The following is a 23,891-nucleotide window of genomic DNA, read 5'->3' as shown; positions in this document are numbered from 1 at the left end:
ACCTAGTGTTTACAAAGGGAACTTGCAGAGAAAGTCAAACGCCCTTTACAAAAAATGGTAAACAATGATGTGGGACGATTTTGAAGTTGGAGGAGAAAATGAGAAAATGTGTACCTTTTGAACCAAAGTACATAGACGAAGAACTAACCATGCATGATTTTCCAATGTGATTACATTATGCATGTATTCAAGGTAGTGCAAGATGAGCATTTGTGGTTAAAAGTATATATATATATATATATATATATATATATATATATATATATATATATATATATATATATATATATAAATGACAAGACGCTTATTCCTCGGCTGGGATCGTGTAGAAACCCATTTGAATCTGCATTTAAACTGGAATTTGGACCTTCAACTCACTGGCCATCACTGAAGTCCACTATGGAGAAAATTCCTGGAATGTTTTTCACAAAAACCGTAATTTATTTTAGACTGAAGATAGAAAGACATAGGGGTGAGTCAATTATCAGTGAATAATAAAGGAGTGAACTAATCCTTTAACATCATATTTTTTCTTCAATGGCTAGTTCTTAAATGATCCCTAAATTCGAGGCTGTAGCTTCCTAAAACAATAATGCATTGTTACTATCTTACCCCTAAGCTCTATATTATTTCATTCCCATCACAGAACTGCAGAATTTATGTATTTAGGTAATAGCCAGTATCACTCAGTGTTTTAATCACACTAAAATCACACATTGAAAAACAGAAATTAATATTACATGGTATTTCCCTTTCAAAACACGTTGTGGAGAACAATTTAACCTTGTTACAGAAGAGGCTGAAGGTGAGCACAAAATTGACAAATAGTGGCCTTTACAGTAAATATCATTGCACATTATTCACAGTCAATAGTTCTGTGTCAATTCTGCATAATTCCTACTATATTTCAGCTTAATAAAAACACGTTATAAGTCCTGTATGTAAGTCCTATATGTATGTGTCCTGCAGAATACATCCATAGTCAGTCCATGTCATTACTAACTCCCCCATTTTAACAAATCATGTCATGATACTTAAAATTAATTTTTTCCCCTGATCCAAAATTGCATGTAGCTATCATCCTCTCACTGTGAGCCGACAGATGAACAAGTTCTTTATAAGTCAGAGGGTAAATACACTCTACAAGATGAATGAAGAGGCATAATCTGACATAAAAGACGGGGTCGTTCCCTTCCACTGTACAACAGAAACACTTACCTCACAGACGTCACAGCTAATCAGTGTTAGATTACCCATATAGCCTGTAGGATTAACAAACCGCATGGCCATTTTGTGTAATGGTAATCTACAAATTACAGTGGCAGTAAACTTCATTATGATAAATTACACTCAGACATGCACGCTTGTTTTAAAGTATGCTGGTGTCTAAGACTGTTAATTCAGTAATTACTATACACTGTAAAAAATACTGAAGCTGTAAATAAAATAAAGATTAATGAAGTACATTTGAAAAGAAAATAGCATCTTAGTCTTTCGACTTTAAGATTTGTATGTTTAATTTAGTGTGTTACTTTCCATTTCTTTGTAATAGTTGTGAAATTACTAGCAATCCCTGAGTGAAAACTGTTTCAAGATTAATTTTACACAATTTTTTCACTAAAAATTGTACTGAAACCTCAAGACGCAAGGCCAAGGAGGCTGAACATATAAAGAGCAAAAAGACAAAATAGTACTTAACATAATCCAACAGAGGAAATATGCCTCCTTATCTTTTACTTTTAAATTCATATTGTAGTTGCTGATAGTTACTAAATATTTTAGCCAACTTTGTATTAACCTGAATAAATCATTTTGGAATAACACAGCCTATAATTCCAGATATTGGCTTTGTTCTTAATGGACTTACCTCACTAAATATTAATCATCTCTATTCTTTCTTTTCTGCCTTTCTTCTTTCTGGCATCTGGAAGCTCCACTTCCTCTCTCATTAATGTTCACCACTCCCTCCCATGCTGTTGTATTTGCTCAGTATTAAAGCGCTGTGCGGGTTGGCCAACTGTTTGTGAGTCATCTCAGTAGAAAAAGGGCAGGAAGACAATCTTACACAACCATCACTTCCCATTTAAACATGAGGTTTCTGTGCTTAGACTCCAGCTGACACGTTTTCCATTATGCCCCTGTGAGAGATGATGGGTTGTCAGATTGGTCCTATCCTGATATGTGCGGTGGCTTTATCCCTGGTAGCTTTGTCTAAACGGGTGCATTCAAAAACTAAAGGATTTCTGAATATTTGAGGATTTGTTACAGCATGTTATGGATTACCTTAAGGCAAATGTGTGTGTCTGAGTATCGGGAGCTGCATAGAGCTCAAAACTATTGAACAGAGCTAATAAATGCAGTCTATCGTTGTAGACTAGTCCAAGCAGATTGTGTACTTAAGTGTATCTATTCTCAGAAAGGGTCCTATTTTCAGTGCATTTAGGATTTTGACTGCAGTCTGACAATTTTCAAACATAATGGCAGATTTATCATCCCCCCACATTGTAGAGATTAATGATGTTAGAATAATGTGACAACGAATTTTGATTATTTTCCGCAATTGCTTATTATTGGTCAAAACTAATGCATTTTGAATTAATTCAATTAAGAAGAGTCAGGCATATATGGACTCAACACAACCTATAATCTTAGGTTGATTTAACACTTCAAATCCATTCTTACTAACGTCATGATGTTTTTTAGTCACGAACACTGAAATGAGTATTCATAGAGAAAAGATGTTTTTCAGGAAATGTTGAATAGTGATATGGCGTGTGAGGGAGAGCGAAGGTTTTAGCAGTACATTAGTGTATCTCTATCTTCCTGTGTACCTTACCAGCTCTCAAGGTTTAATTCACAGAGCAGAGCAAAAGAAATGAGCAAAGACATTGAAGTATAAAAGCTTGTCATTTTAATATGTTTTACAGCCATCCATTGTCCCAAAATCAGCACTGTAAGTGTTTCAAGGGTTGTAGAACACATTTACCTACAGAGCAACACCTGCCTCGTGAGAGTGGTAGAAAATGCATTATAGCATGGCAAATTGATGATATTTTGATGACTAAATCAATAAAATTGTAAACTTTTCACTGGTAGGTGGATAAAAAACCAAGGAGATTTGTCAGATGGAATAGTAGTTTAGTCTGAGTACAACCACAGGTCCAATAGATTCGTCACATGTTCCGTCAAGCAAATGGCTTTCAATTCAAAGCTACATCTGGCTTTATGATACTATGTAAGGTGTCAAAATTGAAATTGCACCATCAAACCATATTTAATGATTAATACTTGACCTTTGAGATATTAATGATTGTCAAGCCTAATCAATAAACCATTTTAAACAAATTGACCTCTTATAAAGAGTTGGTAATGGACATTTACAGTGATTTAATTAGACCTATACACTTTGCATGTATCTAGATATAGCACATGCACTCCAGTAGGCTCAACAACCCATAACCTCTGATCGGCTGCATTCAACCACTGTATTGCCCAACGTACATCGAAATAGTTATGTACAGAAAAAGAGACGAGAGGGCGGTATGCATTCATACCGGTCCTCCTGATTCTGGCTTTCGCACGAATTTCAACAGGACTATGTTTTTCAACACTTACCCGAACAAGTACACAGATTTTTGAAACCCATGAATGACCTGTCTGATTTCCCTTTGAGGACACAATCCCTCTGTGACTGATCTGTACAGTCTGTAAAAAAATGTAAAAGGCTTTTTTCGGAACATTGTTCTTTTCACAATTCCGTAAGGGGTGCAAAGATTACTCCCTTATTCCTCCCTCAAGGTAAGTCTGTGGTCAAGAACACCTATTCACGTAATGCACACACAATGGCGATTGGTCTTTTAAATCATTTTCATACTGATCTTGTGAGACCCCTCGGTCGGGCTGCTGTCTCCGTCTACTTTCCGTGGCACATACTCAATCTCGATGTTTGGCTTGGCATTGCCTTTCCCTCGGCTCCAGAGGAACAAGAGCACCAGACAGAACAGCACCACTCCCAGGAAAGAGATAAACCCCATGGTGGTAGCGATAATGAGAGTCTTCATATCAAAGGGAAAGGGATCCGTCGCACCAGTTCCATTGGCACCGCTATCATTGGGCTGGTTTGAGATGAAGGCAAATGTCTTATTGGGCTGATGGGGCCAATTGGGAGAGTAGCTATGAACGTGTAGGTGAGCCAAACGCGTGTCGTTACCTCCTGCGTTGACGGCAATGCAGGTGTACGTGCCATTGTCTTGTATTTGGGCGTATCTAACCTCTAGGGTGCCGTCCGGAGACACCGACAGCCGGCCGATGCTTTTAGTGGTGATAAATTGCTTTTTTGGAGATTGCCACATAATCATGGGAGCAGGGTCTCCATCTGCTTGGCAAGGGAATTGGACGGTGGTCCCCTCATCCACAAATCTATGAATGGCTTTGTGATCCCGGATCTTGGATTTCTGACAGGTGAAATAATTTGGCGGGAGAACATCCGGGAAGTCTTTGAATTCTTTACCCTGCAAAAACTCTGGTGATTCACAAGATGGCTGCTGGCGGTTGAAGTTAAGCCTCCACCGGCGACGAAAGACCCATAGGAGACGACAGTCGCATGCCAGGGGGTTGTCGTGAAGAGCCAGTGTCTCCAGGTTTCCGACCGAGTGGAAGGCAGACTCTTCCAAAGTGCTTAGACTATTGCTGGATACATTGAGAACCCGAAGGTAGTTGAGTCCTCTGAAGGAATAAGGCTCGATGCTGACTAGCCGGCCTCCGACCAAGTGAAATGCCTGGAGCCTCAGCAAATTGTGCATTTTGTTGCCCTCCACAACCTCAATCGGATTGAAGGACAGGTTGAAAAAGCGAAGGTACACCAGGTGCTGAATGGCCTCGTAAGGGACGGCAGTGAGATTGCAGTTTGTGATGCTCAAGGTTGTGATGTTAAGTCCATGGAGGGCCTTTGTGGTCAAGGTTTCTAAAAGAGGCCAGTTCGCTATCTCTAAGACTTTGAGTCGATAGAGTCGCCTGAAGGAAAAATCCCGAATGATGTTGATATTGAGATGCCGCAGCCTGAGGGTCAGCAGGTTGTGCAGATGACTGAAGGCCTCTGTTGGCACAGAGGTCAGGTTGCACCTTTCCATAGTGAGCTGCTCTAGGCTGCTGAGGCCATGAAAAGCTCTGTGGGAGATGAACACCAGGTCGTTGTCCCCCACCTCCAGTTCTTTCAGGTTGTAGAGATCTTGAAACATGTAGTCCAACAAAATGACAATTTTGTTCTCACTAATATCTAAACGAGTGAGGTTACTGAGGCCAGTGAAAACACCCAGCTGAATCAACTTCAGCTTGTTGTTGCGTAGTCCCAGTATTCTCAAGCCAAGGAGGTTGCCGAAGGCCCCTGGTTCAATGACGGAAATGATGTTCTCATTAAGCTGCAGCTCCTCCAGGTGTTGGTAGTTGAGAAATTCCTCCGGGTTGATGGCTTTCAAGCGGTTCTTGCTGAGATCTAACAGCCGTGTGTCAGTAGGAATTCCCTCGGGGAGGGCGATCAGCTTCCTCCGATGGCACACGACCGAGCGCTCTTGGGCACTGCACTCGCAGCGAGAGGGGCAGCCAGTGGCAGAGCCGGACAGCACGGTACCCAGCATCAGGATGAGAATGGGCTGCCAGCACGCCACCAGGTAGCTGTGCCCACTTGCCTCTCTGGCCACCATTTTGATGGTAACCTGCTGAGAAAAAGGATAGAGAGATTGGTTTTCATTCCAAGGCAGAAAAAAAGGCAAAAGAACTGAGAGACAATCATATTGCTCCTGTTCTTAAAATAGCAAGAGATGGTCTTGGAGAAAATGCTGACGCTTGAAAAAATGTAACAGACTACTGCACTGGAACATGCTGTGTAAAGGCAACTCAGAGCTTTGATTAATGATATAACAGAGACATTAAAAAGTAAAAGACTGTATGAGAAAAAGAAAACAACCATTAACAACACTGGCCATGAAGAAGTAAAGCCGACTTATAAGTACAGCCTATAGGCGAGTTATAGGTATAGCCTATCTGCATGCAGGATCTTTTAAAAACATATCTTGTAATAGAGAAAATATACTTTTCATAATGGCTTGAACCAAAATAGTAATGATTAAAACATGTCAAAACAATATATATTATTACTTCTGTTTGAAATAAAGAATGGCATAATTCTAACTAGTATAGTTATATACCAGTTCTATCTTTAAACTACATGAATAATAGATGCTATACAGTATACCATTGCAAAAACTGAGAACAAGGAACCAAATGTTAACTGTTATATTATAAAAACTAGGTTATTTTATTTTATTTTATTTAAATTGATTGTGATTTTTGGCTGCATTTCGAGTAGAACTGAAATGTGGGCTGTAGAACACAATTCTGCTTTTAATGGGTATAATCCAAATCAACTTTGACTATTTTACTCTGCAAACTCTGAGCCTTCAAACTTAACTTCCCAAATTGATCGAGCAAGCTCAATTTCAAGCTAATAGCCACTTTCAGTTGTGTGATTCAGAATGATGGAGATCTTAGTTTAGGGCTTGTGAAGAGACTGGTGAAAAATTGACATGAAGGAACTCAAGACACACATAGAACTTGCCAAAACGACACACGAGTTACATTCCATGAGACACGAGGTTGCTAATTGGACTAGTCAAATACAAATCATGTTATGTAGACAGGCCAGCTTTAATAATTGATTAGGTAAACTTTAAGTAGCTCCCATTTGTAAAGCAAGTGAATGTGACCCAGAATTAAATCCGTTTCGCATCAGTGAATTCAAATACATTTATGCAAACTCAGTGGATGCATTATGATTTTTAATGTAGGTTTAAGAGTAATTGCATATTTTACATGCACAAATAGAAAAGCCAATTTGTATTTAGTATTATTTTTGACTATTTTTTTATTTAAAATATAATTTCCCCAAATGTACAACCTACAAGATGCAGAAAGAGTGTTCTCTTAGAGAAAAGTACAGAACTCAAAGAATTGTGAGGCAGCTTAGCCCAGAATATTTTGATGGAATGAAACTGCAAAAAGGGAGTGAAAGAAAAGTCCTGCATGCAGCCATCTGTTTAATGCATAGATTTGCAGATTCCATCTTCGAGTGTCTTCAGGTGTGTCAGAAATGGGTAACAAAAGAAAATATTCTTTCGAGTTCCGGTGTGAAATTAGGTGAGTAGTTTCAGCGATAACAATTTCATGTTAGTGCTCCTCAGCTGGATCAAAAGGGCTGTTATTGTCAAAGGTGCTTATCCCTCGTTCATCTATCGAGTGTGATCTGCATACAGTCGGGGAGCAGAGCGATCAGGGTACTGTGAGAGAATTACTACATCGATTAAACGACTCGTGTGGCATGAGGAGGTGTGAGGGTGAAGGTCATGACGTAAACAGAGCTGCCAAGAATGCGATGTTTTAATCACGCTGAATCTATCACGATCTTCCCCGGCTGAGCAGGCATCAAGCCTCCGGAGGCATAACAGGGTTGTTTAAACTGTTATTACGCGTGACATCTCCTGCGATGCAAATTTCTGTTCAATACGCACGTCTCCCGAAAATCTGCCAAACAGCCACCTTTGACCTTTAACTATAATTGGGGGGATTTGTCTTGAAGAGAGAACGGGTCAAAGGTGTTGGCTCATTAAAATTATTGACAAATTTGCTTGGTAGTTTTAAGCAAGCAAACAAAAGCAGATGGAAACCTCTTTAAAATTACTGTAGGTCTGCATGGTGTGATCACAGTTTCCCTAATTAAACATGGCCATTGCTTCCAACATGAAAATTTTGTATTTTCTGTTTACTGTTGTGGTGTCACATAGTACTCCCATGGGAGAAAAATAGCTCTGCTCATGGAGAGAAATATGTACCTGTTTTACCACTGATAAAAAGCGAACTGTAAACATTTACACTGTTATTTCTTGGCCTGCAACTTGCAAATGCTTGCCAATGGGCAAACTATAAATGATAATTAAAGAAAAGCCAAAAGGCCAAATTATCATTTAGCACAAGTGTTTTAGGTGATTTTTCTCTTTCTTCTAGATCTAAATGATGGATTGCACGCACACACTCTTCCATCTTAGTTCCTAATCACTGTAACCTTTGTTTTAGCCCAAATGCTAAGGTATGCAAATGCTTTAAAACTAATTTGGCCTCAGTGGTCAACCGATGGCAATTGAAAAGCCACTACACAAAGTGCTGGATTTATTATCCAATTAAAAGATTAAATCATCGCTCAGGAAGCCCCCATTCTGTAAACATACAAATCAAAGTCTGTCAGACGACTATGAATAATGTATGAAGAAGGAAAAAACGGCTCCTCTCTGTTGCATTGCCAGAATATTGCATTGACGGAGTAACTCTCAATATAGTGAACTCACTCACATGGTCAATAGCTCATCTTATTAGTCAACACCCCCGCATGAATTTCCATGTAGAGAATTGTGTCTTTAAAGGCATATCTACCTCAGGGCACTTTAGTGTAACCAACCGTTCCTGGCGTGCAATATACTTAGACAGAAATGCCCTCCTCTAGCCTGATTGATTTGAAGAAATATACAGTAGTCAATGGGAGCTGCTCAAGCTATTAAAATGCCACCTCTATTGTCGGAAATGTATTGTTCCCCTAAAAAGCGAATTAAATGCGCAGCTGTTTACATTAAAAGCGTGATATGTTGAGTGTGCATCAACATTCCCGTTTTAGAACGGCGCTAAGCATTCTCTTTGTTTAATAATTACTACCCAACATTCAGTCACACGACAGGCTGCGTGCCGTCTAAAGCAAGTTGCTCTCCTAAGATCTTTGCGGTGGAAATTACATTTTCTCCTCTGTTCTTTTCCCTTAGTAACATGGGAAGGTCATAGCCATTCAACCCTGCCCGCTAGCTCGAAGGGAGGAAATAAAGTGTCAACCACAAGTTTATTTTAACATAGTGCTCCTCTGAGAGAGGGACCCTCAAATGTAATGCCCTATATTGCAACATCCACTGTAACTCAAACTCGACATGGCATGGGTTCGCAGAGGAGAAATTCAGACGACTGTTGATCCGTCAGGTTCAATCAGGCAATGAAATATGAGCAAGTTAATTGACAAGTCCATATCCGGTTCATACTCAAAGGGTCCGCGGACTTGCTTTTCAATTATCTGTTGTCAGCAGGTGGGAGGAATTAGCGAGGCTTCTTTTTCGCAAGGTGTCTGCCGGCTGATGCCTCCTTCCTCTGCTAATGGAGGACTAGATCTCTTTTAGATTACTGCACCTTCCCAACACTCATGAAGTTAATAAGTGTTGCGCTTCAAAGATTTGTCCTCTTCTTCGCTATTTGTTACTTTCAGGGCTATCTGTCAAGCTAGAGGGCAAAATCAATTTTGCCTCCAACGTTGGAAAACCGGGCTATTTATCTGTTTAAGCTAGAGACCCTCACAGAGAAATGAATGTTTAAGGTTAACAAATATGAGGATTTACCTCTGTCAGCAAAGAAAAACAATTGTTTTTTCACGGCTGTTTTGTTTCGAGGCAAATTACACAGACGAAACCAAACACGCCCGTCATGGCGGTATCAAGATTCATCGTCATCTGAAACCACAGAGGACGGCTATCAGTTGAATTGATTTTATATTTTCATGTTACACCGCTCATATGTTTGAGTGCTCACTGGATGATATTCTGTCTCTCCCACTCATGTACAAATGTAATTCAACCCAAAGGTCCATCTTCCTGCTCTCTCTCCCACTCTATGCCCTCTGTTTCATCCTGGCGATAACCTTGAGAAAAAATATCACGTCGGACCATCTACGCAGTCTCCTTATTTTCTCTCCCTGTTCACCATCGTACTCCTGACCTTGCCAGTGAGCCTCGGCTTGACCAAACAAGACAAATAAGCAAAGCATGGGAGCGACCCACTTGCGCATTCCTGTTTATTTGGGTTTTATAGACTCAAATAAAGATTTCGGATGACAAAAGATATATTAAACTGTAATTTTGCCCATATTAAAACAATATTTCCAAATCAATACAGAGTTTAACTAGAGGTTAGAATGTTTCTCTATCCTACATTCGTGCACTGGGTTTACTGTTTTCTCTCTATGCACATTAAGCAAACTCCTGTTGTGGCAAATGAGTGCTACAGTCAGGGTTTTTACTTCCTGTTTAGATAAAACAATCATGAAACAACATGGTTTACAGAGTAATTATTAACTCGTTTTGATCTCCAGAGGGTTATACTTTGGGGGAGAAAAACCATTTATAGTAAACAGCAGGGTTTTTGTGATTTCCATTAACATTATTATATCAAAGAAAGAATAATTTGTTAATGGTGGGGCGATACGTCATTGGGTATTTTTTAAATGAAAACAGATTAAATGCTGTGAAACTTTTCTACACTCTTAAAAATAAAGATGCTTCACAATGCCATAGAAGAACCTTTTTGTCTAAATGGTTCCTTAAAGAACCTTTAACATCTGTTTCACAAAAGGTTCTTTGTGGCAAATAAGGTTCTTTAGATTATAAAAAGGTAAGAAAGAGATGGTTCTTTAAAGAACCTTTGACTGAATGGTCCTTTGTGGAACTAAAAATGGTTCCTCTGTGGCATTGCTTGAAGAACCTTTTGAAGCACCTTAATTTTTAAGAGTGTGGGCTTTAGAAACTTTAACTTTGGTTAAATTAAAATTTATGATTCATAAGTCATAAAAAGACCAACCACTAATATTTCTAAATGCATAAAAGCAAACACAGGAATAAAAACAATATAGAAATAATGAAAATGAGTTTTGTTTTGAGGATGGCCTGATCTTGCCCACAAGTGAAAACTATTTGGAATGACAATTATAAAATGTTTAATTTTACTTTGATTTTTATTACATTCTTTCAGAGAAGGATTAAATAATGATTCATTTGTGCAGCAAATGATACCACTAAGCATAATGTTTTATAATAGGCACAACAGTCTAATAGAAAGCTACTGTGAGTTGAAAGTAAAGCGAATATAGAGTACAGCAACTAATTGGCTATACTGGCCTGAGGGAGTTCATTTTGTTCCTTCTTCCAATCTATTTATTCATCATCCCGCTCCTTCTGCCTGTCGCTCTCTCTTTTTCTCCCTCTCTGGCATCCCTGATCACACTGCACACATTTCACAGTATGAAGCGAATCAGTGGTTAACAGCTATCTAAATATTCCCAATACATAAATAGTTATCTGCTAAATTGCTGGTAATTGGTTGTCAGCTCTCATGCAGTCTGGATGTGAAATGGCATGGGTGACCCATTCGCTCTGTGTCTGTAATGTTCAGTTCATTTATACCCAGATCATTTAAAACTTTTATGTAAAGAAATGTTTTATGGATATTGTTGTGACAGCTTGAGTCACATTCATTGGATCATAGTGTGGTCTGTTTTTACTCTCTTTTTTATTTACTTTGAACTATAAGTTCAACATAAGTGAAAATGAGATAAATATGAGATAAATATTTCCGGATGCTAGGTCATTGAAAATAGCATTAAGGCTACCGAGTTGAGGGTGGCAAATCAAGTTGCTACCATTCATCACAACATAAGCAGGTGTCTTTATCGGTATTTACAACAGCAGTTAATCAGTGAGGACCTGAGCCAAATCAATAATCAGCCCTGCTTGCCCCATACATTTGTCTTCTTCCTACCCCACACAAACAACTTTGTATACCAAATCAGCTTGGGTTTTAAGCCTACGGATGCAGCATTCAAAGCAGAGACGTATCTTCCAACTGTTTGCTTCCATTTGACTCCTCTCTTTTGATCTTGTTTTTTGATGACAGTAAGATTTAGATCAAAGCCCAAGGTTTGGAAAGCTACATTCCACTAAAGGAAAAACTAACATGAACCTTGATGTCGAAACATAGGAAACTCTAGACTTACCGAAGCGAAAATGTCAAACACTGCGCTGAAATTTATACTGTTCAAACAAAAGCTATGACTAAACTGTCAAAGTGAGGCTTTTGCATGAAGAGGAATATTATATGGACACTATATGGAATTGAGAGTAGCATGCCGAAACAAGACTATAGTGTGTCTTTTTCTTTTTTTATCTGAATACATATTCCCCATGAGTTCCTTTCACAGCGTGCCACTCTTGTGCTCTAAAAGCATTTAAATCTGAAGAGAAAACGAAAAACCGGCATCAAAAAGATGGTTTAGACCGAGAGCAACACCGTTCTTGTGGCGACTGGTGGACTGGAAGTTTCACGCTATCATAAATTGAGTAACCGACACAAATGTTTCAACTCCAAGCATGGTTGAGATTGAAATTAGTTACGACCTGTCACCCGAATATTGGTCTTCTGACTAACTGCCGATGGAGCAATATGTGATGGTTGCAGTTTAAATAAGCATCCTTCAAGGGCTGGAAATGAAACAGATGCACTGTGCTTCTCTTACTCTTGACAATAAAACACATCCCTGCCTTGTAAGCGGCATCAAGCGTGTGCCCACCCATCAGCCTGCTGAAGCATTATAGGTTATTTCAGCCCATGGTCAGGCTAAATTTGCAAAGCTATGGCTGCTGTCAGGTTCCTTGTCATGGCGTGAAGTCTAATTGGGCCCGGTCCCATGTCAATCCTCCCCTCAACTTTCCGGCAACGGTTACTAATAATTCCATAAAGTGTTTTTCATTCCTCATTAATGCTCTTGAGATTCACTTTAAATTCACCGCTACCAGCAGGCAAAGCTGGTAATTACTCCAACCACTCTTCCTCTTTTAAACACAGGGCTCTTTGTTTTGGGTTTAATTGAAACAAAAGAAGAGAGAAAATGTGGAGAGAATATAGGACGACCGTAATCCCAAAAGCAATCTAGCTCAAGCCGAGCTCCTTGGAGTTCTTTATCAATGGTTCTATTAGGAAGGGGCTTATCTCACGAAATTAGCCACGGGATAATCACTCTCGAGCTTCCTGAATTATGCTAGCATTGTTCCTCTGACCAGCACTCCATCCGAGGCTAATAATTTGATTACTCTGACTGATACAATCAATGATATCTTCCTCTCGTCTTTCACGAGGTGCAAATTTAGCCATCAGCAGCCACCCAGAAGATCGGTGGAGATACGACGCCGAGTTCTCTTCGAAGCTTCAAACAATGCGTAAACATCATTTTCATTCACACGTCACGTAATCCTTAGAAACGGGGTGGCAAGAAAGTAAGGCATAGGCCCTTTCTTGTATTTTTGACTTTTTACATAAAGCTGTTATGATTAAATTTTAATGGGAGAGTCTGCTGCAGTGAAGCGACTCTGTGACCTTCTGAATACATTTGTGGGAGGCTGGAGTGAGTGTGCGCTGTCTGATATGCCACTTGGTCGCCTCTCACAGCAGCCCCTCGCTGGCTTTCCTGCTATGTACAGCCTATTTCAATAGTCCCTCATTTTGTGTGACAGAAACGAGCCGCTGCGCTGATGGCGTCCGATTCTTGCATCCCTCCACAATGAGGACAAATGCACGCCCGGTCTGTCTATCTATGCCACCACGGCCGTAAGCAGGCCCTCACTGACTGCTTAAAAAAGCGAATAGAAGAGAATGAATAGGGAAGCAGAGAGGGATGTGGCGGGTTTCGCAATCGGAAAGGATCTGAATTTCAATGATTTTTGGGATTTGGCCCCTTTTTTCTGCTCAGGCTGCATCGTTCTCAAAAGCCGTGAAAACACAAGGTCTGACAGGCACAGGCTCTAATCTATGTGTGAACACACAGCACAAGAGCGTGAGGTGATGCAGTTCTCCTGTAGCACTGCCTTATCTTGTTTCATCTGCTGTTTGTTATCAGACTGCAGCATTATCATAATGGCTATTACCACCAGCTGAGAATCTGCTCAATGGGGAGATTGCCTTTTAACACAATGGCCAGCATACTGAAACATATCTCAATCTATAGGCTGTTTTATTCATATCACTATTCAGTGCTAGGTTTTCATCCACGGCTCTTGTGTTTTGGCCTGGATTTCTCCGCTGGCAGCTACATCGTCTTCAGAATGTGGCCAGGATACTGTTGCCATGCAGTTGTTTCATGTTCCTGTCTTCCTACCCAACACAAGCCTATATGCATATTGCAGATGCATTGTGTTTTGATGGATAACCCTGTGTTCAGGGGAGGAAAAAACAGCAGAAGGAGGTTTTGCAGAGCACATGGTGTCTTGGATTTGAATCTGAGAATTAGCTCACACCTCATGTGAATATCATTGGCCTGTAGATGTATGATGGCGAATAATAAAAGAAATGAATCTTGGTTTTTATAGATGTGTACTGACAATGCACCTTTACATAAGAAACTATGGATCTGACAGCTGTAAAGGATGTACCAATGAGAACACTGAGATAGCATGAATCTTTGATGTATCCAGTAAGACTCCTCTTAATGTATTTTTGACAGCCTGCCAAGATTAAGAAATGAAGTGTAATGTTGTTATTCCTTTAAACGCCACATTAGCTGCGGAGGAAGTTGCTTCCAAGCAGTAAAACAGGGAGAGAGGAAAAAGAGAGCAAGAAAGAGAGAAAATGAGTGAGTGTGTGTGAAAGAGAGCGAGGGAGAGAGAGAGAGAGAGAGAGAGAGAGAGAGAGAGAGAGAGAGAGAGAGGGAGAAAAGAGGCTCTATAATGAGGACTGTGAATTAAAGACTCAAACGCGTCAAAAGCAATACATTATTTTCTTTTGTAATGCATCCTGCTAAATAAAAAGCCTTGAGCAATAAACGGTGACAACAGCACCAAAAATACACTCAGAAGTCTCGCATCTATTTAAACCTGCACCATAGACAACATGTATCATAACCTGGCCATAGAGAAATACTCAGAAAAAGAGGAAGCGGAGGGAGGGGGGGGGGGTGAGATTTATTTTCTTTTTTTTTTCTTTTTTTGGAAACATAGTGCAGATAAAAATATGCATGAATGCTCACATAGCCAGACATTCATTTGTAGCAAATGACCCCCTCCCTGTGCAATGACAGTCCACAGTATTAGGTCCCGTGTCCGGTTCAAAAGCATTATTCAGCATCTTTCCCTCCTGAGCCCGTGCCCTATCCCTCTCGGACACATTTCCCCCTTGAAAATCCCAGCCTCGTCTCCCCCTTCAGACCTCAACAGAGTTCTCGAAAGGCTTATCTGGCACTGAATGCAAACTGCTCTTACCAGAAACGTCATGCGGTGAAGTCTAAATTTGGCAATTCCATCCTGCCGGAGTGCAGCTTAGATCCGAATCGCTCCAGAGTAACAGGGTGGCACACAGGAGGCCTTTGAAGAATTTCATGAGTGAGAGGAAAAACAAAAACGACACACAATTCCTCAAAACAAGCAAGGGGTCCAGAAAATTCTCAGAGTGTGGAGCATGAGCAGCTACAGTCCACAGAATGCATGAGAGTCTGTCCCAGAAGCAGGCATGCATGTAAACAGGAGTGCACCCGCTCACATACATGCCATACCCAGCAGAGCGAGAGCGGGAGCGCGAGTGAGGGAAGAAAGATGGAGAGGGAGGAGTCGACGCTGTGCAAGGTGGAGGGAGGAGCTGTGGCGCATTGAGATGGAGAGATGGAGGAGACGGAGGGAGCGAGGGAGGGGGAGAGAAAGCCGAAGACTGGCAGGCAGAGAGGGATAAGAAGTGAGAAGGAGGGGGGAGGAAAAGAGAAGCGGCACAACGCTCAAAAACAGGGACAATGTAACTAATGAAATTCAATTCTGCTCTTCATCAGGCCGACTGCGGCGGGAAACAGGAGCAGGGACGGAGGGATGCCGGCATGGTTTCTGGGATTGTCCCAGAAATTTGAGTGTACCTTTGTGAAACCTGTCTCTGCCTCTCCCTCATCCTGTCAGAACATGGCGATTAATGCCGGGCTTTTATGCAAAAGGCAGCGTTCGTCAAAAGCAACCGGGAGCTGCAATGTGACAAATGGATGACTCATGGAGGTAAACAGGCAGGGTGGATAAACAACAGCCAATGGAGAGCGAGTGAGCGAGAGCCGGAGACACAAAACGGAGAGAGAGAGATGAGGAATTTGGCCGAATGGGCTGAGTCTGTTTAGCCAATCGCAATAGTGAACTGCAAGGTCAGTCTATGGGGGATTCGCCCTGCGGGATATAATCAGGTGTAAATCCTTGTAAGTCCCCACACCATTATACTAAACAATAAGCGAGAGGCGGTGGCGCGGCAGGTAGAGACGAGCGAGATTACTGAGGGGGGGATAATCAAATGCAGATTTGATGGGGGTGGAGGGAAAGGGTGATGTGGAGCACGAGGCACAGGGGTTGTTAAGCTGCACAAACACACTGAAGAGGTGCCTCGATATTCCTTTGAGCGAGAGGGCAGAGGAGGAAGACGGAGAGCGCCGGAAACCGACCCTACGTGTGTGTGTAAGGGATTTATTTCGGCACAGTACAACCAGATCAAGGCACGATGTGGGAGAGTGAGCGTGCGTGTGTGTGATCCGTTGTGGATCTGTCCTAGACGTTTTGTTAACGCTCTAATCTTCCCATGGAACACCAACGCAGAGCTGGCAATGGTGTGACTTATTAGATGAGCAGTTGTGTGGTATATGGCACCAGGCTAGGTTCTTGTGATAGAATTATCACTACATATTACAGAGCTGTGCGTTACATCAATGGCAGTTCCAAAGTGGCTTTTTGAAATAATAGTCACTGCATGGATCCTCTGAACAAGCTGCTTTTTGAAGCAGGCAGACAATAAAAGAGTCTAAAAAGAACGAAAATCGTATAATCATACCACAAACAGCATTAGCACTTTGTGGGTGCGATGCAGCAAGCTGCAGAGCAAAATCCTAATAATGGCATAAACAGAAGTAGACTTAACTAACTGTTTCCACTTTATGCTTTTTTACACAATTAGTTCACAGCAATGACCTGATTTGACCTGGCAAGACATGCTGAGGTCTCAAGAGCCCTTGAATCTCTCCTGTGTTTTGTATTCAAACAGGAAGTTCAGATGGGACCTATTGAATAGTCTTTAAACCATTTCTTTGCTAGACAGACACAAGTGGTATTAAGGGGGTTATTGGATGCCCTTTCCACAAGTTGATATAATTCTTTAGGGTCTTAATGAAATGTCTATAATATACTTTGATTAAAATTTGTCAGTGGTAGTGTAAAACAACACCCTTTTTACCTAGTCAAAAACAGCTTTGTTCACAACGAGCCATTTTGGTGCATGTACCTTTAAATGCTGATGAGCTCTGTTCACCCTGCCCCTCTCTTCTGTGGGGTAACCAGTTCTCTGAGAAACTGTGAACTTTAGCCACATTTAGCCACGGAACTTGCTAACAAGCACATTTTTAAGAAAGGCGGTTTGCAAAGATTCATTAAAAATACTCACTTCTTCTGTAGGTGAAGCTGGATCACAAATTTGCACCAATATAGGCGTTTACACTAATGTCACAATTTGGTCACTTACCCTATGGAAGTAAAATACTGACAAATGTTTTTGAAGCAAAACAGGGTGCTGTATAGCACTAACTGAAATAAAATGCATCGTATTAACAGTGCTTGCATTTTCAGGTTGTGCAATTCAACATTGGTGGATATTTAGGCTGTGAATTTTTCAAGTGGAAACATAAAATTTCATTTGTAAAATTTTCAATGTTAATAATACAGATTATTTTAAAATATGACTTTCACAATTGCATTGTTTACAATTTCAATATTAAATATTCATACTGTTTTAAAATACAAATTTAACAATTGCACTGTTCAAAATTTCAATACTAAATCATTTCCATACAACCTTTGATACTTCATAGGACATTTCGGTGCGTATTATTTCGCTTCCAAAAATTCACCGATTCAAATTCGCCAAGCAATTCGATGCTACACATCCGGGTATGGCAGGAAGAGCAATTGAGCATCGATATAAAATCGACGTCTGTTGCTTTCCGTTTCACCATCTGCTGGTGAAACGGAAAGCAACAGACGTCGATTTTGTATCGATGCTCAATTGCTCTTCCTGCCATACCCGGATGTGTAGCATCGAATTGCTTGGCGAATTTGAATCGGTGAATAGACCTTTTTCACAGAAACCGGAAATACGCAATCGCAGGGTATGCAGACTTCCTGTGTAATGTCAACACAGCAGAAAGCCGGGTAATTTAAAATTAAAATGGAGAGAGTCTACACAACTTCCCTCGCTGGTTTGCCAAAGATAACTTTTGCCGACCTCATAAGAGTCGTGTAGGAAAACTCCGTCACAAAGAGGAACAAATTGGATAAAGGATATACATTTTTCCACTAAGAGTTTATCCGCGTTTATACACGCTTAACGTGGCTTAACGTACGTAAAAAAAACGACCAGGAAACCCCAAATTTCTGTCATACCTTACTTGGAACAAACACTAACTATTATCAAAAGAACGAGCCCTTATTCCACAGATAAAGTGCATAATATCACGTTAAGCGTTTTCTCCCCCATAGAAGCCCATTATAAGGAAACAGCTTGGTTTAACTTACCTTAACAGCGACCAGGGAAGACCAAACTTCTGTTAAATTTCACTTATAATAAACACTTTCTGTTCTCAAAAGAACGAGCTCTCATTCAGCATATAAAGTGATCGCCCCCCATAGAAGTCCATTATACAAAAAAAAAGCTTAACGTGGCTTAAAATTTTACTTATAATAAACACTTTCTGCTGTCAAAAGAATGAGCTCTTATTGAGCATATAAAGTGAATAATATCACGCTTTTCTCCCTATAGAACTCCATTAAGGAAAAAGCTTAACATGGTTTGTTATAATGGACTTCTATGGGGGGCGATCACTTTATATGCTGAATAAGAGCTCGTTCTTTTGACAGCAGCAAGTATTTATTATAAGGGAAATTTAACATAAGTTTGGTTTTCCCTGGTCGCTGCTGAGGTACGTAAACCACGTTAAGCTGTTTCCTTATAATGGGCTTCTATGGGGGAGAAAACGCTTAACGTGATATTATTCACTTTATCTGTGGAATAAGGGCTCGTTCTTTTGATAGTAGTTAATGTTTGTTCCACGTAAGGTTTGACAGAAACTTGGGGTTTCCTGGTCTTTTTTTACATACATTAAGCCACGTTAAGCGTTTTTCACGTTGTTTAACTGGTTACCGGCATACCGGGGCGGAAATAGGTTTACACAGCAATTACGTATTTCCGGCGCAAAATACGGAAGTTGTGAGAAAGGTCTATTATTGGAAGCGAAATAATACCCACCAAAATGTCCTGTGAAGTATCAAAGGTTGTATTGAAATTATTTAGTATTGAAATTTTGAACAGTGCAATTGTTAAATTTGTATTTTAAAATAGTATGAATATTTAATATTGAAATTGTAAACAATGCAATTATAAAAGTCGTATTTTAAAATAATCTGTATTATTAACATTGAAAATTTTACAAATTAAATTTTATGTTTCCACTTGAAAAATTCACAGCTTAAATATCCACCAATGTTGAATTGCACAACCTTAAAATGCAAGCACTGTTAATACGATGCATTTTATTTCAGTTAGTGCTATACAGCACCCTGTTTTGCTTCAAAAACATTTGTCAGTATTTTACTTCCATACTGCTCCGGCATCGAAACAATGGGGGACTGTTTACAACTCACTCAGGGTGGGTCAATGCTAAAACGCCAGTGTCAATCAACATGTGTCATGTGTTTTGGTCTATATACCCTAAAACAGCAGATTCCCAAATACCCCTTTTCCACCAGCATGAACTGGGTATTGCCGGATTGGAGTTGGTTCGACTGGCGAGCCTTCAAAGAACCGGTTTGCTTTTCCACAGGCTAGAGAGCCACCACAGAGCCAGGTCTTACATCACTGAATATGTTTCATCTTTCCTAGCAACGCTAGTGTGGCAGCGCCAATCACAAACACACCAGTCCACGCAGCAGCAACGCATCCCGAACAAGCCTAATATCAACAAAAGAGTGTATTCACAACATGCCATCAATCGGCCATATTGGCGGCACTAAACGTAAACAGGGCCACTGAAACTAACAAAACTCTGATATTTGCTCCTGAAAATGGTCAATTATTGTCATGTTTTGGACGGACTGGGAAAAACATTTGGAGTACTATAGACTGCCAAAAGTTATAACACATGAAGTAAACGATTGCAAAAAACTGAAGAACAAAAGGCATTGTGGTTGGTCAAACTGAACCAGGATTTCCAGGGCAAGAATCTTAACAACATTCATGTTTGTTCTTATCATTTCCAGTCAAGTAGGTGAAATATTAGGCTGATATCTTAATTAACACTGCTAGTACGTATCTTTACCACCTATTAACTTTAGTTTGTCAAAATATTGCACCCCTTCCTGCTTAATAAGTACTTCTCTATATGATTTTACAGCTTCCACACAGTTTTTTCATGTTTTAGACAGCATAAATTAGCAGAACAACGTATTTAGTAGTACATTAACCGTGCAATCCATGCTGTTGCTTACATCCGAGTATCGCCAATATGACCAGGCGTCTGGGTAAGTGACCAAATCGTGACATAAGTGTAAACCCTCTATGACGGACATTGCGTTGCTATTGATGTTCATGGCTTTGCGAACCTACATCTGCATCCAAACACGGCAAATCCAACATGTTTTTTTTCTGCTGCTATTTAAAAAATGGTGGTCACAGTAAACCTGCCCCCAGCCCCTGATGCAAGACTCTGGCTCTGAACCAGCACTCAAACTGTCTTGTTGGAAAAAGGGTAAAATTGTTTTGCTTCAGGACTCAGATTTTGCATTTGACATTGAGTGGTGACCCAACCCAGCACTAAAATCTTAGTCCTAGCATGTGTGATTATATGTTAACTTGCATTTTGCCATTTTCATTTTTTCCTGCTGTCCACGACCCAGTCAGCACAGAATCTCCAACCTATTTTTGGCTCTCAACCTGCGACTTGAGAACCACTGCACTAAATAAATTTAGCATTTCTGTTGCTCAAACAGTAGATGAGGGGTGTCCAATCCTGCTCCTGGAGGGCCACTGTCTTGTAGTGTTTAGCTCCAACCCTAATTAAACACACCTAAATCAGCTAATCAAGGTCTTCATGATTATCAAGGCTACATTCAGCCTTGCTTTTTTATACCCTTCCCTCGTTAGCTCTCGTTGACTCGGATGTGCGTCATATGCTTTTGTTGCACAAGAGTGCCGTGGCTTGAATTGTAATGTCCTAAACCCCGATCACTTGAAATCTGCTGTAGAGCTGATATATTATTTGCATGAATTTGTTTGATGCCATACTGTAGGTATTATTGGGCTGTTGGATAAGCTATATAAGATTATTATTAGTGGTGGGCATAGATTAATTTTTTTAATCTAGATTAATCTAGATTAAATCTTGAAATTAATCTAGATTAATCTAGATTAAAATGGCTCATTTGAAGGCATTCAGAATATGTGTTCTACCCAAATAATGACTAAAAAGTAAGTCTTTGAGAACGGGTTTCTCAAGCCAGGTGGCGCATTAGACCAGGCGCTCATCTCCTGTTTCCAAAATGCATTACAAACTCCTTGACAAGTGCATTTACAACACAATTAACTATACAAACTTGTGTAACCAAGTACTTCTGCGCAAAATGCTGTACGACGTGCGCGTTGCCGTAAAATACACAGGCGCTCGGGTATGGATAGCTTATCTGCGTGCATAGTCTTAAACTGCGTTGCTTTTAGAAGCGTCAATTCAGTTGTTGCATATAGTTTAATGTCTTTATTTCGGGATTATCAAAGTAAATTATAACTCAAACTTGAGATTTTACTGGGGCACAGCAGATTTTCACTGGGGCACGTGCCCCAGTAAAAAGGGTCTAGCAACGCACGCACCTTCCCTGAAGCGGCTTCATAACTGCATCCATGTCTGCGCGTCTCATTTGATGTGGTAGTTTCACAGAAGTTGAAGACTCGTTCCCGCCTCCTACAGTGCAATTCGACTAGGTATACGTCATCCGCGCTAAAATATCAAAGTGAAAGTCATCATAGCTTGCGTAGTTTAGACCCAGCTCCCAACCCAACTTTGAGAATAGATTAACGGCGATATTATTTTTATCGCGCGATATGAGTCTCACGTTAACGCAGCACGTTAACGCCGATAACGGCCCACCACTAATTATTATGCAAACAAATAAAAAATATAAATACAGTAAACTATGACTGTGTTACAAACAGCCAGCTTAAGGTAGGAACAAGTATAATGTGGTCAAATCTCAAAATAATTAATATATCAAACACTAGAGTTTGGGTGAGAGTAAATTAAGTGCGCTCACATCTGAATTGTGTTGCATTTTGGTATACAGTGTTTTCACGATGCATCAATCTGTCATGATCTGGGCTGGGGGGTTTTCCCTCAGCCACCTGAGGTCGCTGTTTCCCCTTCCCTTGCACTGCACTTCCCTGATTGTATCACCTGTCTTGTCATTAGCACTCATCATACGGACACCTGTTCACCATTAGACTTCTATAAGAACTCCCATTTCCCACTAATCATCCTGGCTGCATTGTCTTCCATGTCTGTCTCTGTGTTCCCCAGATCAAGTCGTGTTGTGCCGTGTTGGCCTTTGGTTTGTGTTTTGTTTGGTTTGTATGTGTTTATTTGTTATTATTAAAGATATTCTTTCCCCCACATTTGGACCCAGATCTCCTCCTTTCTCAATGTGACACAATCGGCCATATTGGTGGCACTGAACTTAAACAATGCCACTGAACTGAACGAAACGTGCATATTTTGCTGATTATTGCTTCTGAAAATGGTCGATTATTGTCATGTTTTGGACGGACTGGGAAAAACATTTGGAGTACTATAGACTGCTAAAAGTTATAACAAATCAAGGAAACAATGGCAAAAAACTGAGGAACAAAAGGCATTTCTGGTTGGTCAAACTGAACCAGGATTTCCAGGGCAAGAATCTTAACAACATTCATGTTTGTTCTTATCATTTCCAGTCAAGTAGGTGAAATATTAGGCTAATATCTTAATTAATACTGCTAGTACGTATCTTTACCACCTATTAACTTTAGTTTGACAAAATATTGCAGTCCTTCTTTATATGATTAAGCAGCTTCCACACAGTTTTTTCATGATTTAGGCAGCATAAATTCAGCATACTCAGTGGTACATTAACCATGCAATCAATGCTGCTGTTTACATCTAAGTATCTCCAATATGGCCGTGCATCTGGGTAACTGACCAAACCTTGATGTAAGTGCAAACCCTCTTTATTGAGCTGCCTGAAGTCCACCTATAATTAGACTCCCTCTGTCAAAATTGAGGGGTCGAGGGTCTGTCCATATAAATTTCCCTTATCCACTTGATAAAGCAGAACCCTTTTTAAAATGTTGACAGAGGTTCGCCTGAGAAAAAGTGTTTGCGAAGTTTGTAAGTGATCTCTGGTCAGCTATAATACACTGTTTGTTTTTGAACTTAAAGAGTTTAATTTAAGAGCTTAATTTAATGGCTGCAACTGTGAGCTCCTAAAAACTTGTGTTTAACTTCAGAGTGGCTCTGCAGTAGAGGTGGACCATTGAGAATCTCTCTCTTTTTTCTGCGAAATTTCTCAGTGTCCCTCTCTTTTAAATAATGCAGGAAACAGAAATCAGATGAATGACATTATGGATGTCAGTAGTGCAGTAGAGGCCATTTTGACATAGGACATTTTGACATTTAAGGAATAAGCTCATTCTCCTGAGAGTCCCTGGAATGCTGTAAACCCTGCAAATGGGTAATAAGAACAAAAAAGTCCTGCAGCTGAAAATGTCCTGAAGTGTTCACACCTGACAGTGACAGTGATGGAAGAAAATAAGCTTACTTTGGGGATGTGGTCGGTACAGATGTGCTTCAAAGGGAAATGCCATCTTCCTTGCTGCTCTCCCAATTGTCTCCTGAACCTCTCGGGTAGGGACAC

General features: G+C 40.3%; 1 protein-coding gene and 1 long non-coding RNA gene across 3 annotated transcripts in view; one reads left to right on the top strand and one right to left on the bottom strand.

The window, feature by feature from the left end:
- LOC141331059 (uncharacterized) overlaps window positions 1–23,891 on the top strand; it is a 470,059-nt gene that overhangs the window by 306,652 nt on the left and 139,516 nt on the right. The window lies entirely within an intron of this gene.
- lingo1b (leucine rich repeat and Ig domain containing 1b) lies at window positions 2,895–15,557 on the bottom strand. 2 transcript variants are annotated; one of them, XM_073836953.1, is made up of 2 exons: window positions 15,156–15,557; window positions 2,895–5,714 (listed from the first exon to the last, which is right to left on the bottom strand). In XM_073836953.1, the coding sequence occupies exons 1-2, from the start codon at window positions 15,165–15,167 to the stop codon at window positions 3,858–3,860; spliced, it is 1,869 nt and encodes a 622-aa protein (XP_073693054.1). In that variant the 5' UTR covers window positions 15,168–15,557; the 3' UTR covers window positions 2,895–3,857. The 2 variants fall into 2 exon arrangements, with proteins under 2 accessions (XP_073693054.1, XP_073693055.1); XM_073836954.1 differs by having other exon boundaries at window positions 2,895–5,711; window positions 15,156–15,556.

This window comes from Garra rufa, chromosome 3 (genome assembly GCF_049309525.1).
Source record: "Garra rufa chromosome 3, GarRuf1.0, whole genome shotgun sequence".
NCBI lineage: Eukaryota > Metazoa > Chordata > Actinopteri > Cypriniformes > Cyprinidae > Garra > Garra rufa.
Note: the sequence above shows the minus strand (reverse complement) of the source record. Positions and strands in the feature narration are given on the sequence as shown.